The 11,467-nt window shown below is 40.8% G+C and overlaps 1 protein-coding gene across 1 annotated transcript in view; it reads left to right on the top strand.

The window, feature by feature from the left end:
• Positions 1-5,837: 5,837 nt before the first annotated feature.
• The window catches only part of LOC119418450 (neurexin-3b), a 528,753-nt gene continuing 523,123 nt past the window's right edge, over positions 5,838-11,467 (top strand). Inside the window, exon 1 of the mRNA XM_037685736.1 lies at positions 5,838-6,592. Coding sequence (XP_037541664.1) covers positions 5,896-6,592 — 697 coding nt within the window. The 5' untranslated portion in view covers positions 5,838-5,895. The remainder of the gene's footprint in view (positions 6,593-11,467) is intronic.

Here is an 11,467-nt window from a genome sequence, read left to right as displayed (position 1 = left end):
GACTGCAGGTTTACATGTGGTTTCTAGAGTTTCCAAAAGCAGAATGGGAGGAAGATCTTTCAGTTATCAGGCTCGTCTCTTGTGGAACCAACTTCCATGCAGCTTCTGACCATGAGGCTGACACACTGTCCACTGTTAACATTAGGTTTAGTCTTTCATTCTTGATAAATCCTATAGTTAGGATTGGCTTGGGTTTCCTGAGCTATCCCTTAGTTATGCTGCTATAGGCTTAGACTGCTGGAGGACAAACTGACCACATGTTCTCACTCTGCTGCTGTTTTTACTTGCTCTACTCCACCTGTTTGTATTTATACCTGTTTTGAATTTGTTATTATTTTTTTCATCTTTCTTTCTTCCTATAGAAAGTTCACCTGGACCTGCCATTGTGTGTGTGTTTGTTTCTCCTTCCTGTCATCTCAAACCCACACGGTCGAAGCAGACGGACGCTCGTCCTGAGCCTGGTTCTGTTGGAGGTTTCTTACTGTTGGGAGAGTTTTTCCTTTCCACTGTTGCCTTTGTGCTTGCTCAGGATGGGAGACTGACGAAGTGAAGACTCAACACGATCTGCTGCTTCCTTAGATACATAACTTTACTAATTGTCCTTTTTAAGGATGTGAGTGTTTCTGTTCACTGCCCGGAGACAACTGCTGTTGTTTCTTGGAGCTCTATAAAAAAAAACAATCGAAATGAGTTTTCTAGACTGGACTTATGAGAAAATTATCTAAAAGTTTGGAGCTCCACTGGGTTATTTTGAACATTTTCTTTTTCTTTAGTTGACTAACAGATGCACCAAATTTCCTCCAAAGTGGTCACTGAGAGTCATCCCTAACGCATACTCTGAGCTGAAGCAGCTCCACCTCTCAACATGAGATGCTCTTAATCTCTTCAATGGAAGGCGACGGGCGATGTGCATTCCTGCAACTGAACAATATACAGTGACCCCCCCACCCCCCCTCCCCGTGAGTCCGCCCCCACCGTGCAGAAGGCGGGTCGGAGCGTCAGTGTGGGAGAAACCCCGCCGCCCGTCCGCAGATGCGCTGAGAGAGGCGAGTTGAAACATTCACTGAGGAAAGGAGAGCAGGAAGGACCGACATCAGCATCACATCAACCCCCGGGGGGGTCACACTGCTGCTGCTGCTGGAACACGCTCCGCTTCGGACGGGATTTCACTGTGGAATATTCTAATTTGTCATATTTGCGCTCGGACGTCATCTCGGAACTACATCCACAAACACGGTACGGGTCCAAACTGGGCACTCCTTGGTTTTAATGGTTGATCCCGGATCAGAATGGGGACAATATATATATATATATATATTTAATACATTTTCTGTAGAATTTAGGTAGTTGCCTAATGAGTTATTTAATTGTTTTTACATACGCGCGCATGGAAAGCGTGGATTAGTAGTTTAGAAGCGTTTTACGCATCTCCAATAATAATAATAATAATAATAATAATAAAGTAAGACCACCCCAGGAGACTATTATTGAGATTTGCGTCAGTCTCTGTGTGTGAACGAGATGGAAAGTTTGCGCTGACTGAATCAATCCATGCAAACTGCCGCAAACACTAAAACAAAATAAAAACCCCAAACGGCGATGGCTCGAATTAAATAAAGGTCTCCGGAGAATTTATTAAGTTTTGCATCTAAATTCGTGATAAAAGCCATGTTTTGCAGAGCAGGAGCCAGACTGCCACCGTGCGAATAGCAAAGGGAAAAAAACCCAAAATAAAAATAATAATAAAAAGAAATCAACCATTGAATCCATCAGAGCGCGCTATATTGGATCTCTGTGCAGAGTTGACCTTTTGGACACTTTCCCCCAATCATTTCTCATCATAACGAGACTTTATTTATTTATTTATTTATTTTAACCATCAAAGATGTGTCGGACATATGAACGCATCTTTTTAATAACGGAATAAAACCTGGTGTGTTTGTATCCAGATGTGAAGATGTGCAGTTCCGCTCGGTCCCCTCCACCCTAACAGGTTCGGACACCTGCTCGTGTCCGCGGTGACGGATGAAATGGTTCCTTCAAGCTGAAGCGACAGACAGGGAGCTCAGCGAGGACTGGAGTCAGGGTGGTCCCCTGTGCGTGCTGGGGGACCGGGCTACATTTCAAAACATGCCAATAAATCCTGCTGCAGCGGGGCAGGTGTCGTGCCACAAAGTGTTGCTCTGACAAAAAGTGACCCGCCGCCGCAGCGGGAGCGCGCACAGCCTGCTCGTCACTTGAAGAGCCGCCGCCGTTGTAGTTCTTGGACTTTAACAATATTAATTATTAAATGCGGCTATTTGTATGCTCAAGATTATAGCAAAAGGTGCATGTTGTCGTGCATGTCTTATATCCTGCGCTGGGTAATATTTCAGTGAGTACTCAAGAAAATGTGTCCTTGTTTGTGACAGTTGAGACAAAACAAACGAGCTAACGTCAAAGTTCATTGTTCATTGTAATGACGCAGCTAGGCGTCAAATACGTCTTCCATTTTTTATTAACAGGAAAAAAAGGACTTTCGTTGGTATTAGTTAAACGTCTTTCTCTCTAAACGTGCTCAAAAGGCAAGCTCGAAGCCATTTTTAATCAACTGAACTTTGTAAAACGACAGCAACACTAGCTTAGCTTATAGCTCATCACCACATCATGCTAGTTCGGACAAACCAGTTGATAGCCATGATTATAATCATTACATTACAATCCCATAGGGTTGTCAAACATTCTTTAAAATACGGAATCGTCCCTTATTTGGCACTTAAATGTAAGGGCTTCCATGTATTTCCGAGCTGCCTTGAACACATCAACCTCAGATTCCTGAGGTGAAGTTCACACGTTAGCGGGAAACAGTAACTAATGCGCATGCGTTGTCAGGTGGCGTTCACGGCCATTTCCAGTTTTCAAGGTCGGTGTCCAGTTATAGTATTTTGGCCTTGTACACGTGTTTTTTTTTATTGATTTTGTATATTCAGATGTATTTATAAATTAGTTTTGTTATATATGAGAGCAAAATGTCCTCAGTACGTGCAATGTTGATGTCTGAATGATCGCGCACGGCAGAAACGAACCGTTTAGATTAAGTGTGGATCCATTTGGTGATAAAAGTGAAAGTAAAGACGAAGCAATAAACTTAAAAATAGTTTCTTATATATATATAGTTGTTTTATATGAAGACCATAGTCAGTGGTGGTACCAAATGTCCACAAACAACAAATAAAAATCAGTTCTAAGTTAAAGAATAGGAAGTAAGCATGGATCTTTCTAGACCATAATGCATTGCAGAATGCACACTTTAAACATGCATTATAACTATAAAGTGTTCATGCCGTGCACGTCTCAGGGAAGATGAGTTAACCATAAATTAAGTGTTCATAGTGTTTTTTTTTTTTTTTTTTACAGTTTATTATTCATGCCAGGTAAAGAACCATCCCCATAAAGATGATAATTTGATGTATTGCAGTATTTAAAAATTCAGTTTTCCCCTGAAAATGTGTGTCTCTGTCTGTCCTTATTTATCTGAATGTTTAGTTTGGTTCTTGTTGGCACATGCTCAATTCAGGAATTGTCCCTGGCAGCTTGTGTAGCCTAATTAACAGAAGAAAACATTTTTCTTTTCTAATTAGCAAAATGTTTTTTTTTTTCCCCTTCAGAAATTAATAATATCAGGCTTATGTTCAACTTTAAAGACGTCTTTCAGAACAACTCTCTGAACAAAAGTGTCAGTAAAATACATAAAATAAAGTTAGCTCATTGCCACATTATGCTAATATGACTTAGAATACAAACTAGCTAATAGGTGCACATTTTTAACATTAAATTAGGTATTACTTGTCAATGTCAAGTCTAGGAGCGCAATAGGAAAATAAATAAATTGATTTAACAATTGTGGTAACCAGGCACACACTGCAGTTGAGGAAATTTATGTTTGTGCCTTAGGAGAAACAGATTAGCATTGTTAGCGTACTCTACAAATCTATAGCCTCCAGGGATACCCGATACCTCAATCAGCCAATACATGCAATGAGTCATGTCAATTGAATAGAAGCTTGTCCAGTTACTACACTGAACTGCCATCTCATGTTTCATATACAACTTTTCCAATTCATGAAGCACAACTAACCTGCTTTTTATACATAACCCATGCTTGTGGGTTGGTTGGCATGGGGTATTCAGGGTTATTTCCCCAAACAGAACCTTTTAACCTCTGTTCTTTCTCACCAAATCTCTTTAAAGACAACAACAATCATCCATCGTAGCAACCCAGTGTTGTCAGAGATACATTTATGGACAGGAGTGGCACACACAGTGCATTAGCATAGGTATCAGTTACCTGAATTCAATAGCTCGCCTGCTGCAGCAAGATTAACTATTCAGGGCAGGTGGTTAAAAGGGCCTATTGTGTTTCTCCGTTCTGTGCTACTGTCATGATTGGACAATGCATTTGTCTGGTTGGCAGCCCACTGCCGAAACAATCACAAGGGCAAAGGGCTAGAAGAGTACACACACATATAGGGTTTCTCCATGTAAAACATTTGTGACTGGGCAAAATTAAACAAAACTGCAGGTGCACCGTTGGACTATGCCAGCACACAAGTTAAAATTGGGGGTTGTAATCTAGCAGAATACAAACCAACCAGCACCTGCTAATATTGCGTTACGGCATCCTTAATGCTTTGATCAATGAAATTATTTCTATGCGTTGTAAAAAATTTAAAAGGCAGCAGAATACAAATATTAATGGCTCCATCCTAGCATCTTCCTGAATCACCATTTATGTTTGTAATCCCCCAAAGACATGCAAATGAGAGAAAGAAAGCGAACGACTGGTGGTGGATAATTAGTCATATTATTCAGGATCTCAGCAGGCTCTTGCAGATAGCAGCCCAACATGTAAAGCTAAACACATGCTTTGGCTCACCTCAGTGGATTTGCAATAGCCAAGCAGTCAACAACAACAATCTCTGATCTTTATTTATTTTGTTAATCTTGGTAGTCTGGTTGTAAATTGGGATGCTAACTGTTAGATTAAGCTTAAACCTTGGAGCAATTATGTGAGTTAATCTTCAAATGAAGTGAAGAATTGGTAAAAATGGCTGTCTAAAAGGCTATTGAAAGTCTAATGGCTGATATTAGTGGTTATTTTCTAGTATTTATTGGACACATAGTGAGTCAAAGCTATGTTGATAAGATTCTCTGTGTCTTTTTATTTTTATCTAAACTCATAGGGGGATTATTTTTCCTTTTGCGCTTCCTCTTTTGCATGCTGAATCAAACCTCTCTGACTGGATTACAAATGAAGTGTTTGTTGCAGAAGTCTTTACTATTAGGTTAAAGTCATTGCATCCCTATCCTTGATTTTAATAATTCAGTGCTTTGTGTATTTTATCTGTAAATGGTTCTATTGCTTTACCAGTTAAGTGTCAATTTCTCCTTTTAAAATCATTATGTCTGGTATTTTTTCTGCAGGTTTATTCTACCTGAAGCTGAGTTCTAAACCATGGGGCAAAAAACTGGACCAACCAAAATCCTTAAGTGCTTTAATCCAGGAAGTCGTCTCAAAGAAGCATCACAAAATGCAGCTTTAAATCACTGACAGAGCACTCTCAGGATCACCTTCATCATAACACTTTCACCAATCCACTTTGTGTGGAAACTGGATATTTTTTTCCCTTTATCTCTCTAAAGACTTGGCTGACAAGATTATATTCCATTCATTATCAGCGTTAGATCTGCCTGTGGAAAAAAGCTGATATTGCACCATCTCCTTAGACTCCAAAACAATCTTTGTGGAATATAACATTCAGCAGATAAACCCTGGAGCTAAGCTGTAATCAGATGTTATCACTTTGAGGATCTATTCCCAGTTTGAACCCTTGAGTAACCCTGCTGGTCTCTACAATGCATCCACACGGCCTGGCTGGATATTTTCTCATGCTGCTAAGTACCATGCTGGGGCTAAGTGTAGGCTTGGAGTTTACTGGCTCACAAGGTCAATGGGCTCGATATCTGAGATGGGACGCCAGCTCTAAAAGTGATCTAACGTTTCAGTTCAAGACCTCAGAATCGGAAGGCCTGGTGCTCTACTTTGACGATGGTGGTTACTGCGACTTTCTGCTCCTCACTGTGTCTGAGGGTAGGTTGCAGCTTCGTGTCAGTATTGACTGCGCTGAGACCACCATTGCCTCTGATAAAACCGTAAATGACAGCCGCTGGCACTTTGCTGCCATCAACAGGCAAAATTTGTGGACGGGCTTAGCCGTGGATGGCCAGACCAAGACGGGAGAAGTGCGGCCCCAGCGGCAGTTCATGAAGATCGTTAGTGACCTCTTTCTGGGAGGGCTTCCAGGGGATATACGCACGTCGGCCATCACCCTGCCCTCTGTCCGCGAGCTTCCGCCATTCAAAGGAATTATCACCAACCTCATTTATGGGAGTAAGTTGCCCACGTTAATCAACAGCCAGAAAGTACGACTGGAGATGATGGGCCTCTGCACTGAGAACCCCTGTGAAAACGGTGGGATCTGCTCACTGGCAGATGGAGAAACCTACTGTGACTGCTCCAAAACTGGATTTGTAGGTCGATACTGCACTGAAGGTAAGAAAGCTGGCTCTGTGTTTTCTGTCAAGCACTGCATATTGATTATAGACTTTCTTATCAGAAGGGTTTTCTTTCAAATGTGACACTGACCTAACCCAGGTTTGCTGTCTTGTTCCAGGTTTACAGTAGAAACACATCCCACCGTCCACTCCTGTTGCCCTTTTTCATAATTGCTTTGTGGGAAATCACCTCTTGTCATGTTGCGTTAACCTCAAAGCTTTTTGTTCCTCCAAAAATATACACAGGCTATTAAAACTTGACATAATCCCAATAATTGCCTTGCTATTTTAAAAGAAATTTACGCCACACCAAAAAGTTTATTTTTGAAACACCTCAAAGAATACAGACCGACTGCAGCAATGCCATTACACATCAGCGTTATTTACAGAGAGTATGAGCAACTCTACTCCCTTGTGTTTGAAATATTTTAATGCAGTTCTTGCAGGACAGAGAATCTGAATATTTCTTCACGGGCTGTTGCTCAGACAGCGAAGCAACTCTTCACATTTCACGTGGGACTTAAATTGGAGGTGATGTGCTCAGCATTTCCTCTCCCTTCACAGTTATTACATTTGATGAGGCAGTGGTAGATATGGTATTAGCTGATGTGACTAAAATTACAACACTGAGTCTTCTTTCTTTCTTTTTTTTTCATTAAATGTATTTAGATTTTTCAAGGTGCTGCAGGGACGTAAAGGTACAAGCAAAGTTTGGATGAGAAACAACCTCCTCTCTGTTTGTTTATTTCCCCTCTCTTTCTGAGCCGAGAACATCTCTTTTTTAGGGAGTGTAATGAGATGCAGCTCTTTGACAATACTCTGCCCTTTTCTATCCTTACATATTTCAATACTTGAGATATAAACAGCTTTTGTTTTTGCAGATACTCTAAAATAGCCCAATGACAGAGATACAATGGAGGAGTCATTTGCTGCTGGTGTTTCTTTTTGTTTCTAGACCTCAATTTTATCACTAGTGTACACAAAATTGCTTTCTATGCCTTTTTGACACTGCTGCTGGTTGTAGGGATACTTAATTTAAAAATGTGCATCCTTCAAAACATGCTACTGTTTTAAGAGCAATGTCATTTAGAAAAAACTTTATTTTTTGGTCATGGATTGCACAAATGAAAGCATTCACATTTTCATATTGACAGCAGTACACAATTTTACTAATACTTTGCTCACATACCTTTTTTTCTTCATGCATATGAATTGTAGAAAATAACTTTGTGTGACCAGACCCATGTCAAATTTTCTCCACTGCTGACCTAATTCCTGTTTGACAGGGTTAAAAATGACTCAATTTTGCCTTAAAAAATCAAAAGAATGCTCACTGCACCCCTGATTGCAAACTTTTTAAAACTGTGTCTACAGTTAGGAAATAAAAGTTGTATTTTAGTGCCTTATTTTTGTAAAGTGCCTTTCCCGTGTTTGGTTTCGTAATACGGCCCAATGCTTGCAGCTAAAATGAAGCTGTTTGGAGCTTAAATCTCCAGCGCTTGCCCTTGTCGTCGTTCAGAGCAGCACACAATGTGCTGGTTGCTGCACATTCAGGCGAATGGAGTGGACTTGACCTCTTTTCGCTTCATCCCATTTGCTCACTGTCTGTGTTGGAGAGTCAAAAGAGAAGTAGTAGGTGGTCCATTTGTCTAGGAGCTGATGGAAGGGAAGTATGATATCTTTGTGTTAAAGCAATATGGGTTTTTAAGTGCCCGACCCAGCTTAGACTGGGAAAGCAGGCTGTCATTTTACAGCCTTGGGGCAGAGGAAATGTGAGGAGTAAATTCACCACTGGCTTCTTGTACCCCAATTTGTCCCAGGAGGTTGTCCGTCAAACTCTTAACCCCTCATTGTTGGCTTCCTTTTGTGCCTGCCTTGTCTTTATCAGGTGCATTCAACCAGACATTTCCTCTTCATCTTCCCCAAATTTTAAAGAGTTTAAAAAGTAATACCAAGAGTATAGCCATGCTAGTTCTTCAAAATGATCTGACCGCTGCTTCCATGCTAACCGATGTGACTGAGTGCTTGTGATTATTCCACAAAGACTTGGAACTATAATTAGGGGAGATAATGAGAACAGAGATGGCTAATTTGTGTAGGAAATGCCTGCATAAATACCACTATCAGCTCAGACCAAACTGTTGGCAAATAAAACACAGTTCTAATACCATTAGGACCACATGTCCACAAGTGGTACCTACTTGTTGTTGAAGCAAATTTTAAGCATGCTGAATATTTCCGAGGGATATTTAGAATGACTGCAGTCTTACTGTATGAACAACTGTTTAGCACACCTGTCATTGTCTACTGTGATTACATGGTGCATTAATGAGCAACAAAAGCAATCTGTCAGACCTGTGAATATTTATGTTGCATTATAGCACAGTGTCATTTAGACCTCGCAAGCGAGCATTAAAATGCAGTTGCGTTCACAGCCTCACACACAATTGGATGTATTAACGCAGACAAAGCCCCTGAGCTGCTCGTTAAAATGGGCAGATGGCTGAACGGAGCGAGCGGACCGAGCGGACCGAGCCTTGAAAGCGTTCTGCCAGCCGTAGTCCTAATGGTAGCCCACTGGCTTGGAAGAGAAATGCAGGAAGTGAGCAGAATTAAAACCTGCGATGAGAAAAATAAAATGGAATAAAACCTGTTTGTGCCACACGTTCTGAAAGACTTTCCCACACTGGTACCTCGTATTAGGTTCATTATTGTCTCTTAGGCCCCCTTCACTTTGAATGATGACCCTGTTATGTTCTCCATCACCTATACAACTTATTAGAATGTGGCTGCAGAAAATTCATAAAACCTTCTTCAGTATGAAGACAGTTTTGACTTTCCGCTCAAGACCAATGCCAAATAGGTTAGTTGGTCTGCCATTTTTGTTTCCTCAAGACCCTCCTATGTGCTTACTGCATTTTATACATCAGCATCATGTTTCAATAGTAATCTTGCATTGTCCACCCACAGTCCCATCATGCCCTGGGACCACTACCAGGCACAACTCTTTGGAAACACATCAGCATGCGGTTACTCACTACACACCACGTTACCACTGCCACATGCATCATGCCTGCACTAGGTTGTTTCCTTGATCTGCAGAGCTTTCCTAAAAATGTGGGAGGTTTCTGGGTCTCTGCCATGAGTTTCAGCATAGATGTGAAGGAGGAAACATCTGTCATAAGCATAAGAGGATGTAAGTGAAGGGATACAGAACCTTCATCACATTCAGAATTATTCGTTCCTTGTCCCGTAGGCCTGATGATGAGAAAAGGGCCTTTTTGCTCTGCGTCCTAAAGGCAAATAAAGGACAGCTGTGCAATATATATATATATATATATATATATATATATATATATATATATATATATATATATATATATATATATATATATATATATACTGGTGCATAAAGAGAGTGAATTGGTCATTGCAGTCACGTGCTGAGAGTGTGTTGTGATTCTATTGATTGTAGCAAGAATGGCAACTCCACCTAAGGTTGTGCAATACCTTGCTGGGAGCGCCGCTGGCTCTGTGTGGGCATGGTGAGGTTGTAACCTATAACTGAGGCCAATATGGCCATCCCTGCTTCAAATTCTTAATGATGAAGCAATGCTTGTGTGCATATACCAAGCTGTGGTTACGTTCCACCCAAGACCCTGATACTCTGCTAATCATCATAATAAGGTCCCACAGTTTTGCTATGGAAGTCACAGCCTTTCATGCTACAGTATAAGACACATAATAAAGAACCCAGTGAGTCCCTAATTCACCCACATACATCTTGCCAAAACCCTTCAAAGATCATTCTAGCTGATGTGTTCTGTAACTGCTGGGTCATCAACCAGTGTAAAATGGGCCTTATTTCCTCCACAAACCTTTCAAGTCAAACAAAAAGCAAATGGTCAGTCTCTCTTCCCAGGTAAAGCTGTAAATTCATGTAAGAGTAACAATACAGTTGGACTTACTGACTTTTGGAGAGAAATCCAAAGCTTTTTGATATTTTGCTTTCTCAAAATATTTTTAAATGGCCTTATTTTATCAACAAAAAAAAAAAATCTGTCACTATTTGCAGTGTAAATATCAGGAACGCTGATGAAAATGATCTGGATATTGAACCTTATTCTGTTCAATTAACTCCGGTGACATTTTGAAGTCTGAATGCTTTCAGCGTTTTCCATTACATTAAGAGCTGCAGAAGGTCAGCGTTGTTTAATGAATATGTAAAATGATCCTCGTTTTGTCTTTCAAAACTCAACAGCCTGTATTTGAAATGAACATTAGTTTAAAAAATAAAATAAACGCAGTGGCTTGACAAAAGGTTTTTAATTGGAGGCTAGAGCAAGCGAACTGTTAAACGAATGCTGAAATTATGCCTTTGGGCTTAGCGCTTGGGATTAATAAACAGACATGGAAAAAAATGACAGTTGCAATAATCTTACTACAAAAGTAGGTCAGGGAGGGAAAAAATGGTGCAGGGACTTGCCTGATTTCAGTGCAGAGGGCATTTGTGTGTAGTGCCCAAGCAGAAAATTATGTTTGGATTTGAGTGCTGAAGCTGCTGGTAAAGTAGAACAAGGGATTACGCTTAGACCACATGTCTACTGCAGCACATTGGCTTGTTCCGAGTGCTATTGCATCAAGACAAAGGGTTTAATCTACATAGGTAACAATTTAACAAGCATGCAGAATATGCACATTTATGGGTGCAAGCGTGTGCACTGTCAAAATAAAGAACATGTATGTACCTGCTGATGCAGGCAAATAAATTGAGTGGTTCCAAGCCTTCTATTCTTGAGAGCTGTAACTGCTGTCCATCAGCTGGCCACTTTCTCACAACCCCCCCCCCCCCCCCCCCCCCCCCCCCCCCCCC

Source organism: Nematolebias whitei, chromosome 12 (assembly GCF_014905685.2).
Source record: "Nematolebias whitei isolate Nwh7 chromosome 12, NemWhi1, whole genome shotgun sequence".
NCBI lineage: Eukaryota > Metazoa > Chordata > Actinopteri > Cyprinodontiformes > Rivulidae > Nematolebias > Nematolebias whitei.
The sequence above is the reverse complement of the archived record's forward strand: the minus strand, read 5'-3'. Positions and strand labels throughout refer to the sequence as shown.